The sequence below is a fragment of the Hylobates moloch genome, unplaced genomic scaffold (genome assembly GCF_009828535.3).
Source record: "Hylobates moloch isolate HMO894 unplaced genomic scaffold, HMol_V3 SCAFFOLD_16, whole genome shotgun sequence".
Classification (NCBI taxonomy): Eukaryota; Metazoa; Chordata; class Mammalia; order Primates; family Hylobatidae; genus Hylobates; species Hylobates moloch.
The window spans coordinates 66,488,644-66,511,691 of record NW_026652291.1 but is presented as its reverse complement, the minus strand read 5'-3'; the positions used below and the strand labels follow the sequence as shown (position 1 = coordinate 66,511,691).

General features: G+C 36.9%; 1 protein-coding gene across 2 annotated transcripts in view; it reads left to right on the top strand.

Annotated features, from left to right (window-relative positions):
* Positions 1-23,048, top strand: part of PRKD1 (protein kinase D1) — a 348,017-nt gene that overhangs the window by 288,795 nt on the left and 36,174 nt on the right. For both annotated transcript variants that reach the window (XM_032180176.2, XM_058429789.1), the window contains 7 exons: positions 1,336-1,540; positions 3,303-3,426; positions 4,913-4,990; positions 6,850-7,129; positions 8,570-8,622; positions 11,111-11,183; positions 13,411-13,517. In XM_032180176.2, coding sequence (XP_032036067.1) covers positions 1,336-1,540; positions 3,303-3,426; positions 4,913-4,990; positions 6,850-7,129; positions 8,570-8,622; positions 11,111-11,183; positions 13,411-13,517 — 920 coding nt within the window. The remainder of the gene's footprint in view (positions 1-1,335; positions 1,541-3,302; positions 3,427-4,912; positions 4,991-6,849; positions 7,130-8,569; positions 8,623-11,110; positions 11,184-13,410; positions 13,518-23,048) is intronic.

The following is a 23,048-nucleotide window of genomic DNA, read 5'->3' as shown; positions in this document are numbered from 1 at the left end:
TCACAGATACTTTCAGTTGAGTATTTTTGTTGCTAAGAAGCTGAAGAATGAATGAATATCTTTGCTCTAGAACTTTCTTCTCTAGAAGAAATATATACTGTACCTAAAAGAAGAAGAAGGAAGAGCTCTCCAGGAAAACATTGTCACACTTGTTTCTGGCTTGGAGATTCATGAATTAGCTGCCAAAATTGAAAGCTTGGCGATCGTCCCACTTTCTGTGGCATGTGGTGATGACTTTGTTCAGGCTCAGGGAATGTCAGTGTGTACTGGATAACTATAACTAAGGGGAAACAGAACAATTTTTGATGTTGTTGATTACTTTGAAATTCTATTTTCTCATACATTCAGAAAAATCTGGTAAAATGTGAATTTTCCAAGCTTGGCAGGCTAGAGTCTCTCATTAATCTATATTTTCATTTTAAAATGAGTACTTTGCATTAGTAAGCAATTTTAATTTTTGCCATTACCATCAACTGTTTAATGACAGGTTCAATATTACTTCAAATGTCAAATGTCTTATTTAAAAGCTGCAGCTATGTGACCAATTTAATATATTGGAATTCGTGATTTTCAAAGTTACTCCAATAGTAAGAATCAGTAGCTTGAATCTTTTTTCATGTGAAAGTTTCCATCATCCTCTTACGTACTTTTTTTTCCCACCAGGGCTGTGTTTCTAAAATATGAGCAGCTTCCCAGTCACTTGGGCCTGGTATCACTTTGCCTTCTAGCATTTTACTTCTATCCCAGCCTTGGCTTCCTTCCAAGGTTTTTCATGACTTTTCATGTTTTCAGGCTTAGGAAAATGGAAAACGAGCATCTACCTATAAAATTACATGTTCAACCTCTCATAAATTCAGATGCGTATAAACTGAAATAAAAAAGGAAATTGAAAATCATGGAAGGATCTGGAGGCCATTATCTTTAGCAAACTAATACAAGAACAGAAAAGCAAATACCACACGTTTTCACTTATAAGTGGGAGCTAAATGATGAGAACACATGGTCACATAGTGGGGAATAACACACACGGGGGCCCTTCAAGGTTGGAGGGTGGGAGGAGGGAGGATCAGGAAAAATAACTAATGGGTACCAGGCTTAATACCTGGGTGATGAAATAATCTGTACAACAAACCCCCATGACACAAGTTTACCTATGTAATAAACCTGCACATGTACTCCTAAACTTAAAAAAAAGTTAAAAAAAAGAAAATAAACTCTTCACAGAACTACCTTTTTGGGGCTTCCAATTGATTTGTTTTAGGATCACCTGACTGTCTCTTAAGCCCTGGCTCCAAGATTCCAGGCTTATCTTCATGGGTCACAATAATTTTCTAGATTTGCTTAGCCCTGGGGCAGAGTCTGATGTGGTCATGGAAGAAGGGAGTGATGACAATGATAGTGAAAGGAACAGTGGGCTCATGGATGATATGGAAGAAGCAATGGTCCAAGATGCAGAGATGGCAATGGCAGAGTGCCAGAACGACAGTGGCGAGATGCAAGATCCAGACCCAGACCACGAGGACGCCAACAGAACCATCAGGTGAGAGCAGCACTCCCAGCCTCAGCAAACAGGGGAACCCCAAGCAGAATTTTCTCTTTAAACCTCTTTGATATTTTAATAGATTATAGTAGAAATGTGAAGTGCACGTTTACTTTTTTATGAATGAACTGTGTGCTGTAAAGACAGCCTTTGAAGATAGGAGGTCTGGGTTCCCTGGGAGAAGTGTGGTTGCCATTCTTTCCTAGCATCACCTCATTCATTGAACCATTTTTTTTTTTTTTTTGCATGTGAGAGATGCTCATGTTTGCCATCCACAAGTTTATTACTAAGTTAATATTAATTTGAAGCTCATTGTGTAGAAACCGCAAAGATCAAGATCAAACTCAGCAGAAATCATCTATTTTATTAGCTGGCCCCTGCTACAAATATCATAGTCTGTGTATACTTCACTGTTCTTGATATTATTTCAGAAGTATGTGCAATTTTATATCTGTTATTTAATTGGTTACTGGATGAGCCCTACTTTTTATATCAGGAGTCAGCACAATGTGGCCACCAGGATAAATTGGACTGCTGCTCAATTTGTAGTAAAGTTTTATTGGAACATAGCATGTCCATTCATATTGTCTCTGGCTGCTTTTGCACTATATTGGTAAAGTTAGGTCTTTTGCAAAAACTAAAATATTTATTACCTGGCCCTTTATAGAAAATGTTTCCTAGTCTCTGATTTATATTATAAAGCCTATTGAAACTTTTGTGTCCATTTTACAAATGCCATGTTTATTGACAAACAAATTGTTCATGAGAGTAGAGCAATAAAATGATTGTTTTTTTCCATTTAATGGCATAATGAACATTTTTTAAATAGTAGGAAATAACTGTCTTATGACCTGTCTTTTGAAGACATACACTTCTTTAGTACCAAAGAGTTTGCATGGGGTGGGGGGGCAGTGGTGGGAATTACATATATATTCATGTTGTGGGAAGGGGGACAAGGAGGGAGGGAATGAAGAGAGGAAGAAACAAGAGACTAGCAGATTCCAATTTTTATGACATCATGCAGAGAAACTAAAAATTCATGTTGAATTATCTCTAAATGATTGATAATGTACCTGTAATAGGAAATAAATAAGCAAATAAGCTTTCATGTGTGAGTCTGAATAGTGTGGCCTCAGTAGACTAAGAAGTACTCTACCTCAGGTTTACCTGAAAACTGAACACCATACAGTTCAGCCCAAAATGTGAGGTGCTTATTACCCAGGCTTGGGAATTTTTTTTTTTTTTTTTTTTTTTTTTCCAGATGGAGTCTTGCTCTGTCGCCCAGGCTGGGTGCAATCTTGGCTGTGCAGTGGTGCAATCTTGGCTCACTGCAACCTCTGCCTTCCGAGTTCAAGCAATTCTCTGCCTCAGCCTCCCGAGTAGCTGGGATTACAGGCGCCCGCCACCATGCCCAGCTGATTTTTTTGTACTATTAGTAGAGACAGCGTTTCACCCTCTTGGCCAGGCTGGTCTTGAACTCCTGACCTCGTGATCCACCCGCCTTGGCCTCCCAAAGTGCTGGGATTACAGATGTGAGCCACTGCACCCGGCCAGGATTTTTTAAGGTGTACAAATAACGTGCCTATCACTCTTCAGAGTAACCCACTTTCAGAACCATGGTGCCTGACAATACGTTTTATTAAACATGAGATGTGAATTTTGTAAAGTTTCACTTGGATTAGCTGACATAAGGTTTTATGCATGAAAATACATAAAATGTACCTGAAAACATTTTTTTCCTACAATATTTTGACTTCTCAAGTCCATCAACAAGCAACAATATCCCACTCATGAGAGTAGTGCAGTCTGTCAAACACACGAAGAGGAAAAGCAGCACAGTCATGAAAGAAGGATGGATGGTCCACTACACCAGCAAGGACACGCTGGTAAGATCCACAGGGAACAGTGTTCTCTTGCCTTGCTAGCTTTAATTAGAGGAGTTGCTAATGTCCCGTGAGGACTGTGATATTCCTGCATTACTCAGAGTAAACCTCAGCACAGGCATGACACAGGATTAGGTAAGGTGTATTACAGTCTCTGGGTGTCAGATATAGTTGAGCAAGCAACGGAGTTAGGAGAAAATGTGGAAAGCAATTTCAGGCAAGCAAATTCATTGACCTCGATTACCTGAGATGTCTACCTGCCATTTTATAGCACTTGTGGAAGCCACAGTATGTGCTTTCAGAATGCTCCACTGCAATTTAGAATTTTATAAGAAACACTGCATTCTAGGCAGAGAATAAAACAGTGATAACTATCTTATACTTCCTAAGTCCTTAACTAAGTTTGCCCTGAAGAACTGACCCATTCAGGAACATTGGAAGCCTGTACCCTGAGTGTTCATGTCTCCAGATTTTCTTAATAGTTGATGAATGAGGTTGTGTATGTACGTAAGAGAGAACAACTTGATTCACGTTTCAAAGTTAAGTTGACAATTGGCTGATTTCTGTTACTGTATTGCTTTTCTCATCTCTTACCTATAGGATCACTACAGATAAGCAGACACCTATAACCTAATTGATCTATCTATAATTTTAACCATCTGTGTTAGAGAGAGAAGACTTACTTGATATTATAAGGCTCAATTGAATACCACCTAGTTATTTTTTGACATGGTGTAATATATTTAATATATTTGACTGGCCTAAAATTGGTTGTGGAGGAGAAGAGCGGAATCATAGAGCCTTGGGGTCTTTTATGAGATAAAAATACACACACACCCTAAAATCCTGAAAGATATACCTGCAGTGAAGAAGGACCTGTTCATCAAATCATAGTCGTTAGATCTGTAGTGAGCTGGAGAGAAGGTAGAGTTGGTTGTTTGATGCATTCCCCTGACTTTAAGTTGATGTCATGGAGTCAAACTTACTGTCCAACAAAATATTCTTTACTTCTACTCTAACATTCAGAATTTTCCCATTGCCAATGGAAGCGAAAATACCTGGCTCCATCAGCATGGCATTTCTTACGTCCTAAAATAATAAGCATGCATAATAAACATTGCATCTCCTAGTAAACCTTATTTTATTATAGACTATATATCCACCTTTAGCCCTTCAAGCAGTGAAATAAGCTTAAAAATGATGTTTTCTGTTTACTATGCACTTTCTAAATGCCAGACTCTTACTGGGTGCTAATACTTCATCTTCTTTATTACTCATGACCCTGTAACATAAATGCAGATACTTATCAGACATGTGCTAAATAGTCAACCTCTAGAGCCTGAAATTGAGCATGAATCTGCCTTTCCCAAAGCCCATGCACTTTCCACCCTCAAATCTTATGTCCCCATTGGGGAAATCTGTTTATATTATCAATTGTGGATATTTTTAAAGTTTTTAAAAAAGATCTTGGATCTAACTTCTGTTTCAGCGGAAACGGCACTATTGGAGATTGGATAGCAAATGTATTACCCTCTTTCAAAATGACACAGGAAGCAGGTACTACAAGGTAAGAGGGGGCTCTTTCTTTGTCGTTTCATACCTCTTATTGCTTTTTCATGGGAATGTAGAGGATAAGAAATAGGAAATACATCCAACAAACGTGGCTATTTTTGTGCTTCTTCCAGGAACTATTTTTTTTTTCTCTATAGTCTACAAATTTCTTGGGATTCAGATTGGGACCTCTTGATTCTTCTGTGAATTTTAAATTTCCCTGGGGAGTGTTTCTGATACCATGGGATGATGGGAGAGGGAGTGAGGTGAAGATTAATTGAATACGTTAGCAGAGATGTGTGATTTAACTAGAAAATTAATGGTCACAGCAGATCAGCTCAAAGTAAACTTGTGATATCCACTGCATCTAGCACACTGCTAGGAGTGAAGAAACATTGTATGATTTCTCCATGCTTGTCAATATTCACAAAGAGCACTTTCCTCTAGAGAAAAAAATGGCAGCAATTTTTACTCTGTCCCTCTACATTAAGTAATACAGATGTGGCATACTATATCATCCAGTAAAACACAACTCCAAAAAAAACTTTATAGAGAAAACAGTAGATACTTGCTCCTTCAAAATGAATGCAGACTCTGGAATAGTTGATTTGATTCTCCACAGCCATTTTACACAGCTGTCACAGAAAATGGAAACCTCACTAATTTTAAAATTAAAACTTTGTTTTGAAAGTTATTATTTTTTAGTCCCTGCATACTTCCTGGAAGACACAGTAGTGATTTTTGTTTTAATATGAATTGCCTTAAAAATGATGACTATTGGCCAGGCGCAGTGACTCATGCGTGTAATCCCAGCACTTTGGGAGGCCAAGGAAGGTGGATCACTTGAGGTCAGGAGTTCTAGACCAGCCTGGCCAACATGGTGAAACCTTGTCTTTACAAAAATACACAAATTAGCCAGGTGTGATGGGATGCACCTGTAATCTCAGCTACTCAGGAGGCTGAGGCAGGAGAATCACCTTAATCCAGGAGGTGGAGTTTGCAGTGAGCCAGGATTGCACCACTGCACTCCAGCCTGAGCAACAGAATAAGACTCCTTCTCAAAAATAAATAAAAATAAATAAATAAATAAATAAATAAATAAAAGACTGGGCGTGGTGGCTCACCCCTGTAATCCCAGGACTTTGGGAGGCTGAGGCAGGCAGCATGAGGTCAGGATTTCAAGACCAGCCTGGCCAACATGTTGAAACCCTGTCTCTACTAAAAATACAAAAATTAGCCAGGTGTAGTGGCAGGCACCTGTAATTCCAGCTACTTGGGAGGCTGAGGCAGGAGAATTGCTTGAACCCGGGAGATGGAGGTTGCAGTGAGCCAAGATCACGCCACTGCACTCCAGCCTGGGTGACAGAGCAAGATTCTGTCTCGAAAAAAAAAAAAAAGACCATTTTAAAACCAGTCTCTAGTTGTCTTCACTTAAACTATTCACTTGGCTATGTTATTACATTAACATGTATTGAGTGCCTTAAAGAAGAGGTTAAAATTTGCAAATAGCCATGTCTACCTAAATGCATTTCAAAAGTGTTGTGATTCTACCTCACTGTTACAAAAATTATCGTTTATTTTCTAAGTCTTGGATTCTGGTGAAGATTCAAAATCATTATTCCTAACCATACTTATTCTTGCCACATGAACATAGCATAAAAAGTCACATTTTCTAGAAAAAGGAAATAAGGTTTCCCATAGCAAACGTATTTTTTAAATTTTCTTTGAAATATTCTGTGTCTTATAGTTTAAAACTATTTTATTTAAATGGTGGTTATTTGTGATGTCATTTTTCACATGTTCTTGGCGTGAATTTTCTTTGAAAGTTTACATACTTTTGATAAACTACAGTTAGCACTTTTTTTTCTTTCACAGGAAATTCCTTTATCTGAAATTTTATCTCTGGAACCAGCAAAAACTTCAGCTTTAATTCCTAATGGGGCCAATCCTCATTGTTTTGAAATCACTACGGCAAATGTAGTGTATTATGTGGGAGAAAATGTGGTCAGTCCTTCCAGCCCACCACCAAATAACAGTGTTCTCACCAGTGGCGTTGGTGCAGATGTGGCCAGGATGTGGGAGATAGCCATCCAGCATGCCCTCATGCCCGTCATTCCCAAGGGCTCCTCCATGGGTACAGGAACCAACCTGCACAGTGAGTCTGCCAGTTTTCTAACCAGCCCAAAGCTCATCATGTACCTACCCCTTGCTTAGTAAACATGTGCCCTGCCCTTCCTAAGAACAGAATGAAGAAAGACTTCTTGGGGATGACTTAGTTTATTGTAGAATGTAGGGTCTCTAAATAAAATCTGCTGCACATACTAAGATGTTTAGTTTGTAAAATTATCCTATTTTATTATAGCTATTTTATATTAAAATTTAACAAATTCAAGTAAACACTATGTATTAGGCAATTACAGACCTCTAGAGCTATTGGTTGTAAAAGAAGAAGTAATCTGGCCAGTCTCAGTGGCTCACACCTCTAAACCCAGCTCTTTGGGAGGCCGAGGTAGGTGGAGGACTTGAGCCCAAGAGTTCTAGTCCAGCCTGGGCAACATGGGGAAACCCTGTCTCTACAAAAAATACAAAACTTAGCCAGGCATGGTGTCATGCACCTGTGGTCCCAGCTACTCTGGAGGCTGAGGCAGGAGAATTGCTTGAGCTCAGGAAGCATAGGTTGCAGTGAGCCAAGATCAAGCCACTGCATTCCTGCCTGGGCAAGAAAGAGGAGGAGGAGGAGGGGGAGGAGGAGGAGAAATCTAGCCAACTTCAGCTTGACATGGAATGCAAGAGAAGAAGAAGAAAGGAGTAGATTAATAAGTTTCCCTAAAAACACCTCACCTAGTATTCTGTGCAGGGTATTGATGTGCAGAATACATGGTAATTGGTAATTCTTGATCATTTTATCCCAGGAAGAACTCACTGTTCATTAGTAGAATGAGATACATTTGCTAAAATGCAACCTAGAGCCAGTATTGAGGATGAATTTTAAAGAATAAACTTTAGAGGAATATTTCTATAAAAAAGTCATTTATTTTTAAATTTCATAGTAGTTACTCATAATGAAACCTATGAATTAACCTCTGGTTTTTTTTACATTATAGTGTTATCCATTGATCTGTCATAATTTTTTAATTTATCTCTACAACCAAAATACATATTAATAGAATATATATGCCATTTTGGTGCTAAGCACTTTACATGAGATCTCTATTTTAATGCCTAATCCAATTCCAACAAGTAGACTTTAACGATTTGCCTGTTTTACAACTTAGGAAATGAGTGTCTCTCGAGCGAGATTAAGTTGTCTAAGCTTGTACCAAAGCTGTGAAGTAGCAAAGCCAGTATTTGAATCCAAGTCCTTCTGACTCCAAACCCTAAATTGACGAAATATTATTTTTCAAAAACAAGTATGTTGAATATGTAATTTTGAAAGGAAATAAATATTCTAATGACATTTTCTTAGAAAAACCTAATTGCTATGATTTAGTTAAAACCACTTTTGCAGGATGATTTGTAAGCATGTATTTACTTGTTTTGCTATTACATCTCTTACTGACTTTTTGTGTGCATATTGTTTTACATGCATTTCCAGGAGATATCTCTGTGAGTATTTCAGTATCAAATTGCCAGATTCAAGAAAATGTGGTAAGTATGTACCTACTAATATAAAACTTGCTAATGTGATTACTGGAAAATAAAAGCATCATAAAATAGTTTTTTAAATTCATTTTAATTTGTTAGTAAATTTTGGAAAGCAAAACAGAATTTGGATATTTTTTGTGACATTTTAGAAATATTAAATTATATAGATTAGTAATTTTTCTATAATCAATTCTGTAATGTAGAGCCAAATATCTGTTTTTCTCAGCTAGGCGATTATAATGTGATGCCTGATTTCTCACATATTTGCCCTTCTTGGTACTGGAATTTTAATGGTTGATATTACACAGTAAAATAAATACATGAGCAAAATAAAATAAATTTCTCGATTTGCATGAGTAGCTTAAAAATGCCATTGTTCTCATTCCTTAGTTGCTACCTAGAAGTGCCATAATATGACAAGGAGTTGCAAATGCTCTTATAGTCACTTGTACACATCAAGGAGACTTTAAGAAAGTTGTATAAATCAAATCTTATGGGTTCTCATTTTAGCACCCTAGTCACCTGCACCACATAACTCCATCCTTGCAGCTCAGTTTTTGACAATTATAGATCAGACATATTATGAAATATTTTACATTCTGTCAAATGTTTGCTTTATTTATTATATTTTATCCCTATTGCAAGTAGCCAAAAAGTAATAAGGCCTTTTCTACCTCCTCCTGTGACCCAGATCCTTTTCTCTATTTTACCTGCTGTATCTATGGCCAAAAGAATGCAGTTTATAGCTTACACTTTCCAAAAATTTGTTTAAAAAAATTAACTTCATGAAACTCTATTCATCCTTACTATATCTTTGAAAACTACATTAAAGTAGCATAAAGTAAACAGCCAAATATGAATTAGAGAGAACTAGGTAAACTTCATAGTGAAGGTTAGGTAAATTCTTGTGCTGTCAATCATGAGATAAATTCCTAAAGAAATTTCTTTTCTGCAGATTCCTATTGCCTTTGCTTAGCCAGAGACATTTCAGGAAATACAAGTTACTCTATAAGCCTCTTGGGAAATTCCCGATAGCTGTGGAATTGTTCCAGTCTATTCAGCCACTGTTGTCCACTGAGAATTTTGGATTGGCCATTGAGTTGTCAGAAAGCCTAAAGAACACTTCTCTTAACAGATGAAGTAGCTTGAAATCAGAATAATAGAATAGTATTAATATTACTTGTCTTGTCCCTGGACAGCCTTGACCTCATCCTGTAGGGACTTTGAAGAATCACAGGATGGAGACAACTTGTAGTTATTTTCTAGGGGGAAGAACAAAGGAAAAAGATAAGGGTTTATAGGATATGGAGAGGGTGGGATTTGATATTAAAGGACTTCTTTTTTTGTTATACTTTAACTTCTGGGGTACATGTGCAGAATGTGCAGAAGGACTTTTAAAAAAATAAAGTCAGAGTATAAGAGTAGAAGATAGTTGGAAAATCTGATAGGATGTAATAGGAATATATAAGGGAAAAAAGTATTACCTGGTGATTTCATCAGCATGAAATCACAGACAATAAAACATAGATTTAAAAGATGCTTTATTCAGCACTTATTATTTCAAAGAGAAAGAATTAGACTTTTGGAACTTGTTAGCTCCCGAAGTGATGAAATTGGACGAGTTTAGCTACTTCACAGATGAGAATTTCATATGGGTTGCCATCCTTCTGCAGCCTCTCCAGCTCGCGCATAGTGATTCAGCCTCCTCTTCCGTCACTTTGGGTTCATCTGCATGTGGGTGACTAATAAGGGAGCAACCTTTTCGTTCTAGCCATACAGGGAGAAGTGGCTGGAATCAGGATTCACACAGACATGTGATTGGGAACCGTGATTATTTAATGACATTTCCAAGTAGCCATCTCAACAGGCAAATATCTTTTTCAATACTTATAGTAAATCACATTGTATGGTTTTTAGTCATATTTCTTTCTAATGAAACATATGTGCTAGCACGTTAGAAAACCTCTGCCACTTAAGATCAGAACAGTTTTCGTAACATTACATTATTACATTAATTAAAGAGTGTGCTTAGAGGCCGGGTGTGGTGGCTCATGCCTGTAATCCCAGCACTTTGGGAGGCCAAGGCAGGCGGATCACGAGGTCAGAAGTTCCAGACCAGCCTGACCAACCTGGTGAAACCCCGTCTCTACTAAAAGTACAAAAATTAGCTGGGCGTGGTGGCATGTGCCTGTAATCCCAGCTACTCAGGAGGCTGAGGCAGGAGAATCTCTTGAACCCAGGAGGTGGAGGTTGCAGTGAGCCGAGATTGCACCACTGCACTCCAGTCTGGCCAACAGAGAGAGACTCCATCTCAGAAAAAAAAAAAAAAAGAGTGTGCTTTGAATATTACAGTCATCTCAGATTTCATCTAGCATTTATAATTTATTTTGAAAATAGTTTATAATATATTTAATAGAATTATATTAATTTTTAGGACTAATGTTTTGTTCTGCTTCATGTTTTTTTTTTTTCATTGGACTTGTACCTATAGGACATCAGCACAGTATATCAGATTTTTCCTGATGAAGTACTGGGTTCTGGACAGTTTGGAATTGTTTATGGAGGTGGGTTATCTCACTGAGTATTTTTATGAACTTAAAATTTTTGCTAGTTATATTTTAAAAAGCAATATTTCCAGGAAAAACATAAAAGAGAAGACCTATGTGTATATATTTCTGTGTGTGTATCTTTTTGTGTTCTGCCTTTAAAAAAATTTTCTGAGATTGTTACTACTTAGAAAATTGGTATATGTGTGTTTTGAAAGAGAAGGTTTCGTATTCCTGAAAAAACATTTTTACTTTAATATAGACAAACTCTACACACCGTACTGAAGAAGTTTGGAATAGCAAACAAAATATTGAGAAAACAAGGAAGTTGTGATTTGTAAACAAATTAATTCCATTTTCTTTTGGCATACTTGATCAGAAGTCCATTCATGTTATTAGACAAAACAAAATTTATTTTTCCAGTTTCTTTAACAATATATTTGTTTCCTGAAGGATTGAATTTTTTTTTTAATTTTTGAGGTGAAATATCAAGTCTTTAACTATTTTTTTATTGTCAAGTTCTTTGGTAAGTTTATTATTCTAGCTTCTGCTATTTTAGATTCCAGCCAGTTAAAAGATATTTTGTAAGTCTTTAAAAAATATTTAATATTAATGCTTTACCTGCCCTATAAAATGACCTCATAACTTTCAGTTCCTTAATAGTATCAATAAGAAATTATTTCTTGTGGTGAGGTTTAATGTTCTGAAATAATCACAATGTCCCATTCAATTTTATTTATCACTATATGGTATTGTACTTTTTAATTTAAAAAGTAATTAAGTTCTACTCTATTTTACAATGTAATGTTGAGTCTTATAAAATGCTCCAGTGATTTCTTTGATGAGAAACCTATCATGAGCCACTAACCATTGTACCATTTGTTAATGCATAATGGTATAATAGAGGGGACCAAATGTTCGATTATTGCTCTACAGTATAATAGTTGCATGCAAAAAACGTTATGGTAGATAGATCATGGTAAATATACATAATGCACATTGTATAGGGGTAAGACAAGGGTGACAAATGAGAGTAGAGAGACTAGCAGATGCCAGATAACTTGGAACATCCAACACTGAAGACCAGGAATAGGAGGAGGCCGCCACATGGAAGACTGAAACGTTAAGATTAGACACAAATGGGGTAAAGTAGATGAGAAGAGTCTCAGAAGAGAGGTCAAGTACTACAGTGACGGAGGAGTAGAGACGAAAGAAGTCATGGCCTTGAAAAAAGTACTTGCAGGAAAATGGCTGAGTTGAAATAGAGACTGTAGTCAATCAAAGAGTAAGAAATAATGTTAAGGAAGTAGAGAACATGAACACAAGATGATGTGATAGTGAAGGGAAGCAGTCTGGAAAGACAAGGAATAGTAAGAGTGGGATATAGGGTGAGTGGACACTAGATTTACAAGTGTTAGAAGACTGGAATTTCAAGTTAGTTTGTATGTAACCAAAAAGTTTGAGTAATTAGATCCATTTTCCATTTCTATTTTCTGATTCATTTTCATTTCTTATTTTCAGATTCAATTAACACTACTACATTTTGTACCTACCACAATATAGTAGTGTAGAAGTTAAGAACTTGGGGGTACCCTGTAGAATTCCTGAAAAGTTTGTTGCAGTAGTTAAATGAGGTGTAATATACATAAAGGGCCTATTATGTAGTGATGATGATGATGATAACAATTTTTGAGTGTGCATAGTTACCAGGGTATTTTGTATACTTTACGTGCCTCCTTTCATCCAATCTTCTCCTCATTGTAGATGAGGAACCTAGAATTCAGAAAGAGTGAGTGATTTGCTCAAGATCACACAGCTAATAAGTGACAGAGCCAAGATTTTAATTCTTTCCCCTAAAATATACATTATCTTATCAGGACTTTAAAATTATACTTTCTAAAGGGGAGTTAATTTGGTGGTGATACAAATATTTTCTATATTAAGTAACTCAATGTTCTGTTTCTAAAACACATATTTTATGAAAAAAACCAGGCTGTTGATACATATAGCTTTTAGTGCCCCAATTCTTTTGCGTTCTAAATTATGGCTAATTTTAAAGCACATATTTGATTTAGTATAATGAAATCTTTATATATATATATATGTAAGTCAGTGCTCTTTAGAAATGTTAATTTATTCAGTGAAATATGTTTATCATTTCTTTAAATGTCCTTGCAAATTTTAGTGTTCTTTAAGATAGATGATATTTAATAACATACTAATGCTTCCCTTTTTCATTTTAAAGGAAAACATCGTAAAACAGGAAGAGATGTAGCTATTAAAATCATTGACAAATTACGATTTCCAACAAAACAAGAAAGCCAGCTTCGTAATGAGGTTGCAATTCTACAGGTACTTCTTTGGTTCTCATTTGCGGGTAGGGTATAAAAATCCCTCATCCTTTACTTCTGCAAAGCAAAGAAATTTTCTCTAAAAACCTGTGGCATAAATATTTTGGAACACTTTAAAATAATTGAAATGGCAGATCAAGTATCAGAACTTGCCTGAATAGTATCTTTCCTGAGTCTAGGCACCAGTTGTTCTTTTTTATGTATTTAATTGTAGGTTTTAATATGTAATTAATATTCATTAAATGGGTAATGTTTCAGCATTTGCTCACAGTGGACATGCTGAGACCATTTTGTTTTATATTACAAATGACCTTGCCTTCATAAACATGCATTCTTTATGCTGTGATAATAACATGAATTGGGTATGTAACTGTCAGCATATCAGTCACGAAAGTGAGCTATGTCTGAGAAGCAGATCATCTTGGTTTTATTAATGTCCTCTTTGTCTCTCACTGTAAGCCTTTCATTTGATATGGAGCATGTCACTTAACTTCTCTCATTAATAACAGTCCCTTTTCAAACAAGAATTTGATAATAAAATGTATTAGTGATAAAGATATAATTTTTGTAACTATTAAAATTCTTTTGCAGACCAAAGGGAAATAGAGCAGTTGTTTGCTACATGTAGTCATCATGGCTGTCTAGTCTACTCAACTGAGACCATTGATAAATTCCTATTTTTATATACCTGCCATAAGTTTTTACTTCTCATGCAAGCATGTCATAATTTTTAATTCCCAGTTTTAATGGACAATTTTTTTCACAAAACAGAACATTTCATTTATTCATTTATAGTTTCATTTAACTGCCATTTATTGAGTTTCATATGATAAAAACCTGAAAAAGATATGATTTCTGCCCTAAAGGAGCTCACGTATACAGACAGCCACAAATATTGCCTGCTATACATAGAAAAATAACATAGACTTTTCTGGGACCAGGAATTTCTAAAGATGATGTTTTTGTGTCTCTGGACAACTAATGTAGCACAGAGGACTCATGATGCTCTCTGCTTACATGGGAAAGAAAACAACCATGGATGTGAAGATACTAATTAATGGATTCATGTCTTAGTATCTGCTAATCAGTTACAAACAGGCAACATTGAGGTGCAGATGACATCAGAAACTCTAGTAAATGACATCTTTCCTAACCTGGCCTTGCATTTCCAGTCTCCACCTCACTGTGGTCTCCTGAAGGAAGAAACTTTTGCTGGGAAGGAATCCAGAGTTAGCATGTGTACAGGAGATATTTATTCTTCATTATAGGATTGGAGAAGAGAGCTTCATGGTTAACATGGTTACATCTTTGTATATGTTACTGCAATTGCAGAAAACTGACTAGATGTTGGGGTTCTAATTTTCTGTGTCTAGGCCTTTTAATTAGTTTTCCCCAACTCTATCAACACAGTATCAGCTATTGACTCAAGAGGTAGAAAAATAAAATACGGCCAGCCGCAGTGGCTCATGCCTATAATCCTAGCATTTTGATAGGCCAAGGCGGGCGGATCGCCTGAGGTCAGGAGTTTGAGACCAGCCTGGCCAACATCTCTATTAAAAATACAAAAATTAGCCGGGTGTGGTGGCAGGTGCCTGTAGTCCCGGATACTCGGGAGGCTGAGGTAGGAGAATCACTTGAACCTAGGAGGCACAGTTGCAGTGAGCCAAGATTGTGCCATTGCCCTCCAGCCTGGGCAACAGAGTAAGACTCCTAAAAAAATAAATAAATAAAAACAGAAGGAAGGAAAGAAGGAAGGAAGGAAGGAAGGAAGGAAGGAAGGAAGGAAGGAAGGAAGGAAGGAAGGAAGGAAGGAAGGAAGGAAGGAAGGAAGGAAGGAAGAAAAATACACCTGAAGTATAAACTACCTCCCTATTCCTCTTCTAAAACAGAGGTCCCCGGTCCCTGGGCCATGGATCTGTACCTGTACGTGGCCTGTTAGGAACTGGGCTGCACAACAGGAGGTGTGTGGTGGGCAAGAAAGCATTACCTTCTGAGTTCTGCCTCCTGTGAGAACAGCAGCAGCATTAGATTGTCATAGAAGTACAAACCCTATTGTGAACTGCGCAAGAGAGGGATCTTCTGGTTGTGCACTCCTTATGAGAATTAAATTCCCACCCCCTCCATGCTCCCATGGAAAAATTGTCTTCCACTAAACCCGTCCGTGTTGCCAAAAAGGTTGGGGACCACGGCTCTAAAATATTAGATGCAGACAACTCAGATGCAATAAATATACGTTTGGAAAAATCTTCATCATAATAAGGTTTTCTAAAGAGTTTGGTTAGGTTGAAACTCCATTTCTGTTCCTGGACCACATGAAAAGGTCAGACATCTCTGATAGCTTGAAATCTCAAAAATCTCCATTACTTATACTCAATCCCACTGCCCCTAACCATTCTTTGCCTCATTCTTCAAACTAGTATTTATTGAGTACATATTATGAGCCAAGCACTGTTCTAGGTCCAGTAGATACAGCACGGACAAAGGCACACAGCTCTTTGCCTTCATGGGTCTTTAAATTATATCACTCAGCTATGCTCAGTTATGCTGAGTTGGATATTTGCAACATATTTATGTACTGAATTTTCAATCACATAACCTGTACAGTGGGTCATGTCTAGGCTTGGTTTAATTATATACAGATACTAGGTTCAGTAGTTCATATTTTATTATAAAACTGCCAATTATTTTAAAATATGTTCATCAAGAATAGGAAACTAATCATGTCCCCCAAATGAAAATGAACCAAAAAAGAAAGAAGGAAAGGAAGAAATAGAGGGAAAGAAAGAGAGAAAGAGAGAGAGAGAAAGAAAGAAACCCTTTTGAAGTCCTTTTTACCATTGTCAGATATATTAGTCTCTCAGGAAAAATACTAATTCAGTATCCTGAGACAGTGAAGTTAAGCTCACCTACTTTGAGTCCTTGCTCAAATATCACTCTCTACAGATACATGAGCACTACGCTAACACTCTATTTAAAATCGCAGTCCAAACCCCCTTCTCCATACTTCTCTTACCCTGATCTGTTTTGTTTTCTGTAGCAGTTATCACTCTCTAACCTACTATAGAACTGTATTTATTATATTTGTTGCAAGTTCCTCTCACCACTCTCAACCTTGGCCCTACCACTAGAATACACACTTCAGGGAGACAGTTACCATTGATTTGTTTACTAATGTATCCCCACTGCCAGAAATTGTTCCTGGAATATATTAGCTGCTAAATAAATTTTTGTTGAATTAATTAATTAAAGTTGTGCAGAAACACCGTCTTATTATATAAGGTGACATCCATAGTATCCAACCAGGTAGCAAAAGGCTGGTTAGTTAGTTAAAAAGGATTCTGTATGTTTGCTCTGCAAAAACCCTCGTTGTGTTATTTTATATTTATTATTAAAACTAGAGCTCACCGTCTTGAACCTGAAGAGACAAAATAGTAATGAGGGTGGCAGTGGGGGTTGGCTTGCAACTCAATAACTAAAGTACCGTGATTGAAGTCAACTGAATGGAGAGGAAGATTTTCTTTTACTAATCTTGAGAAATAAAATTCTATTCCTCTGCATATAAAAGTAATATCCAGAAGCATTTGGTATCTTCTACTTTGTGGTCCTCTAGCTTATAGAAGCTGGTGCCCTAGTAGGGCCTAATAAGTTTTGCCCTCCCCCTTCCTCCTCCTCATTCTCCAGAGGGGACCATGTGGGTTGAAATGCCAATGGGGAAAAATCCTCCTCAGTCAGCTCTGCTAGGTCCTCAGATCAAATTTTGATTTGTTTCTGTTCTTGGGAAAAAGCACCTGAGCTTATAGAAGACTTCAAAGTTGTGTAAATAGGGAATGTGAGAAAAGGTACAGCTCTCGTTTTTTTTTTTTTTTTTCCATTTCATTTTCTCTATATAACTTAGGTGAAGGCTTTCCAAGATCTGATTTAATCATTAAAAAACTAAGCTCTTTAGATATTTTTGAATAATTGAAGTTAAGGCAAGCCTAAGTCTTATGGCATATCATTTACATCTCATACCATTTGGAATAGCTCTATTTTCATTATCTGTAAATACTTCATTATTATTATGTTTCAGATGGGTGTTAATTAATGTAGATATTGGCCAGGTGTGCTGGCTCATGCCTGTAATCCCAGCACGTTGTGTGGCTGAGGCAGCTGGATCACCTGAGGTCAGGAGTTAGAGACCAGCCTGGCCAACACGGTGAAACCCAATCTCTACTAAAAATACGAAAATTAGCCAGGTGTGGTGGTGCACACCTGTAGTCCTAGCTACTCAGGAAGCTGAGGCAGGAGAATCACTTGAACCCTCCAGGAGGCAGAGGTTGCAGTGAGGCGAGATTGTACCACTGCACTCCAGCCTGGATGACAGAGTGAGACTCATCTCAAAAAAAAAAAAATTAATGTAGACATTAAGCTTATTTCATAAAATTTCCATCATCCCATGTATATTGTTTTTGAATTTTCTGTTATTCATATCAAGATAAAATAAAAGGATGTTTTGTGATTATTAAGGATATCACAGAAAACTGGCCTTCATAAGGACATGTGAATATATCTTTGAGCACCTAAAAGATTTTTTGGTTTTTGGGAGAAAGGGTCTTACTCTGTCACCTCATTGGAATGCAGTGGCATGATCACAGCTCACTGCAGCCTTGACCCAGGCTCAAGCAATCCTCCCACCTCAGCCTCTTGATTAGCTGGAACTACAGGCATGCCCCACCAAGCTTGGCTATTTTTTTTTTTATTTTTGGTAGAGACGGAGCCTCTCTATGTTACCCAGGCTGGCCTTGAACTCCTGAACTTAAGTCATCCTCCCACCTCAGCCTCCCCAAATGCTGGGATTACAGGCATGAGACACTGCACCAGGCCAGTTAGAAGGTTAAAATCTAAAGCAAATAACACTAGTATGATATATTTAATGTATTTTATAATTTAAATCAACAGACTTGTTCAGTCAAAACTAATTTTTATTTTCTAACTTTAGAATATCACAGTGCATATTGAGGTTAAGAAAAATACATGTACATATAATTCTAATGGATTCACTAATATTTTTCTCCTTGTATTGCAACTTTCATTTATCGATACAAGGAACAATACTAGAGCTCCTATTTATAATACATGAAAGCATTTCAGAATTTTAAAAGTACTGAATACAGAATATAGAAAAAATGAATTTTATGGGTCATAAATTATTCTCCTGTATTTATCTCATAAAACTACCTCTACTTTTCTGGTTTATATTATCTTCTCATCCAAGTCTATCTTCATTTAAAAACAGAACAATGGCTGGGCACAGTAGCTTGCACCTATAATCCCAGCTCACACCTATAATCCCTCTCAAAGTGGGAGGATCAGTTGAGGCCAGAAGTTAGAGACAAGCCTAGAGGTAACTCACAACTCACAATAGGAAAGATACAGAATCAACCTAAATGGTGCAAAATGGTAGACTGGATAAAGAACATGTGGTACATATACACCATGGAATACTATACAGCCATTAAAAAGGGGAGATCATGTCTTTGCAGCAACATGGATAGAGCTGGAGGCCATTTTCCTAGGCAAACTAACTCAGGAACAGAAAGCAAAACACTGCATGCTCTCACTTATAAGTGGGAACTACACAGTGAGTACATGTGGACACAAAGAAGGGAACAATAGATACTAGGTCCTACTTGACAGAGGAGTATGGGAAGAGGGTGAAGTTTGAAAAACTACCTGTTGAGTACTAACGCTTATTACCTGGATAATGAAACCATCTGTATATCAAACCCCTGCAACACTCAATTCACCTATATAACAAACCCTATGTAACATGTATCCCTGAACCTAAAAGAAAATATTTTAAGAAGGTGTCAAATATTCACATTAGCATTTTTGGTACTCAAATTCAAGGGAAGAAAACAGATTCCCCTCTAGAACCTCCAGAAAGCAACACAGCCCTGCCAACCCTTTGATTTTAGTCCAGTAAGACCCATGTTTGTTTTCTAACCCCCAGACGATAAGGTAATAAATCTGTATTGTTTAATAAAAAATTAAGTCAATTGGTAGTATGCACCTGTAGTCCCAGCTACTTGGGTGGCTGAGGCAGGAGGATCACTTGAGCCTGGGAAGTCAAGGCTGCAGTGAGCTGTGATCACACCACTGCACTCCAGCCTGTGCAAGAGTGAGACCCTGTCTCTTGGAAAAAACCCATAAACAGTAACAACAAAATGTGGTCTTGATTTATCTAGGCTGCCTCTCATAACTAGAGTCAAATCTCTCCCACACTTCAAATTTGTGCTCTGCTCCTCTTTCATTTCTTGTTTGTAAATTCCCCTCTTGTCATTGGTTTCTACACCTTTCTTAAAGAAAATACATGGCAATACATGGCTTTTTATTTTTTTGCCATACCCTTGATTTCTAAGGCTCACTTGCTCCTTTTTAAATCTCTCTTCTCACTTCATCCCTGTACTTACCAGATCCAATTTTTCCTTCCTTGCTAGTTCCTCTATCTTCCTAAACTTCTCCCTCCATTTATCTAAAGGATTTACGCACATGTGAAGCTCAATCCCAGAGCGAAGTCATCCGTTTTGAGAGAGTCACCTGTCATCTCTTAGGCTATTCCTTAATACAGCTCTTCAAGTCCAGTCTTCCACGGGCACTTCAGTCTCACATTTCCATCCTTAGGACATCTCCACTTTGCTGTGCTGCCCCCACCCAAAACCAATCAGCCTAAAGCCAAACACGTAACCCTAATGTTTTTCCCTACAAGATACTCTTTCCCTTTGTGTATGTTGCTATCATTCTTCCAATTTCTTAGGCAAGAACTCTTCCTTCAATTAATAAAAATATTAAGTCATTCGACAGTACCTGTGAAGCCCTTCATTCCTTTATACAAAGTGATTTGCTGGGCCTTTGGGCCATATAAACATAAATAAAACCCTTTAAGATGTTGATACTCTATTTGGGCAGTCAGATACAAGTAGTTAGAAGTCAGAATCGCTGTGGAAGCGCAATGGAGGGAGTCACGGACTACCACAGATTCCAGAGCGTCGGAATCAGGGAGAGCTTCAAAGAGAAGCCTGGCATTGGCAAAACCTGGGAAGGTTCATAAGCTTTTCATAGCCAGAGAAACAGTGGAAAGCGCCATTAGGCTGAGCAACCACCTCAGCAACATAAACAGTTTTTAAAAGCTGAGCAGAAAACTTTGGATTATTTTAAAAGAGTGATCTTCAAACACTTTTCTTCATGTGCACTCAAAAAGAATTCTGAAACTTTGTACCTCCTTGTGTATTTTTAAGTTGGTATCTAGAACTATTTTGTCAAAAATTGTTTTAATTTTTCTGGTGGACGGAAGATATTGGTATTTGACAATAAAGCTGTCATATCACTCCTTTAAATGTGCCCATTAGAATGTAAATATTATAGATATTTGATACCCTTTATCAACTATTTTTTAAAATACATGAATAGGCTTTTCTTGAACAACAGTACATTTTGCAACATTCCTTGTTTTCCTTGAGCCTATTCCACTTTCCCCACAGAATTATATTTCAATGTAATGTGTTTTTATACTTTAAAGTCTTTTCTTGCTCTACCTTTCATAATTCTTTGCGATAAAAATATGTGTATATCGGCTGGGTATAGTGGCTCGGGCCTGTAATGCAAGCACTTTGGGAGGCCAAGGCGGGCAGACTGCCTGAGCTCAGGAGTTCAAGACCAGCCTGGGCAACATGGCGAAACCCTGTCTCTACTAAAAATACAAAACAAAAAAAATTAGCTGGGCATGGTGCCACATGCCTGTAGTCCCAGCTACTTAGGAGGTTGAGGCACGAGAACTTTGGAAGCGGAGGTTGCAGTGAGCCAAGATCGTGCCAGTGGACCCCAGCCTGGGTGACAAAGTGAGACTCTGTCTCAAAAAAAAAAGTGTATGCGTATATTTTTAATTTTTTTGATGGCAACATTTCAAATGTTTAAAATATTCTCCATGATTAATTTATTATAACTATTGTCACTTATTACTTATATAACTATATAGATATTGTTCAGTAAGATAAATATTCTGTAAATCTTTATGCTTGTATAACATAAAAATTAAAATATTATGGAAATACATTATTTAATGAAATTGACTTAAATTTAGTTCATAAATTGGTGAGTGAATATTACTTACTATTACTTATTACTCAAATGAGACAGGGTTCAGAAATAATTTTATTCCTCTTTTTAAAATGTAGGAGCCGAGTTGTAAGCAAAAAGAAAAACCTCAGTGATTTATATTTATCTTCAGAGGTTCATTTTAATCCTCCCTCTGTTTATAAATCCATTAAATCCTTCTTCATTATTGTTGAAAGCATGAATTAGAAAGTAAGTTGCAAAAGAAGTGATTTCCAATTCATTAGGGTCATTCATTTCATACCAACACAGTATTTCAAATTTTCCCATTTTGTTCTCCCCATGGAAGAAAGTATTTTTCTCCCCATGGCAAAGCACCCTAGTAATATTTGGAATGTATGACATCCATGCCTTCCTTTTAGAAAACTGGAGAAAAATTATCATGAAAGCAAACTTGGGGATGGAAAATTTTCAGACCACAGGATGTTCTTAGACAGATCTGTATTAGAAGAAAGAGTATGTGTGGACTGCTAGGATTCATTCATGCATTCATTCATTCAAAGTATAATTATTAAATGCCCAGCATGTTCCACATAGTAGGGATACAAATGTAAACAAAATAGATTTTCTTAAAACCATCTCTGTGCTCACATATCTCATAAAAATCTTTTTGCTCTCCAAGAGTATGCCTTCCTTAGATTGGAGACTGCTTTAGTGGGACAAAGCCTGCAATAAGACCAGGAAATGGGCTTACTGTGAGTTCATGGAGAACCTTTGATAGGTTACCAAGTCAGCTGGATTTTATTATGCCTGGGCAATGATGAATTATTGAAAAGTTTTCAAAAAGAAATTGTTATGATCAGATCAGCGTTTGGGGTTTATGTATTACACAGAAGAAAGTTTAAAGGCAAGAAAAATTTTTAAGTGGGGTGGGGCTGAACATGCCTTAGCATAATGCCTGGTCCCTGGAAGGCACTCAGTAAATATTTGTTGAATGAAGTATGTAGCCACAACTGAAGGAACCAGAGGATACAGATTTGCAGGGCATGGCAATAAGAGAATAAAGCATTTCTTACCATCATTCTTTTTTTTTTGTCTAAAAAACATAGTAACTTGTCTTCCTGGAACAAGATTAAATATATATCTTCTGGATGATCAGGAGTAAGTAGAGAGGAGATAATTATGACAGAAAAGCAGAGAATAATATTGCTAAGTATGCATGGGAAAATGAAAATTTTTGGAAACTGGAGACTCTTTTTAAATCACAAAGAAATCAATTATTTCTCTAGAGGAAAACGTGCAAAATGTGTGCTTTCTCTTTCAGTGTGTATTGAGATGTTGGTTTATATTTCCATTGTTTCATCTAATATATACTATATTTCTTCAAATATTTCTTTCCTTGCATTTTATTACATGAATAATTTTTTTTTTTTTTTTTTTG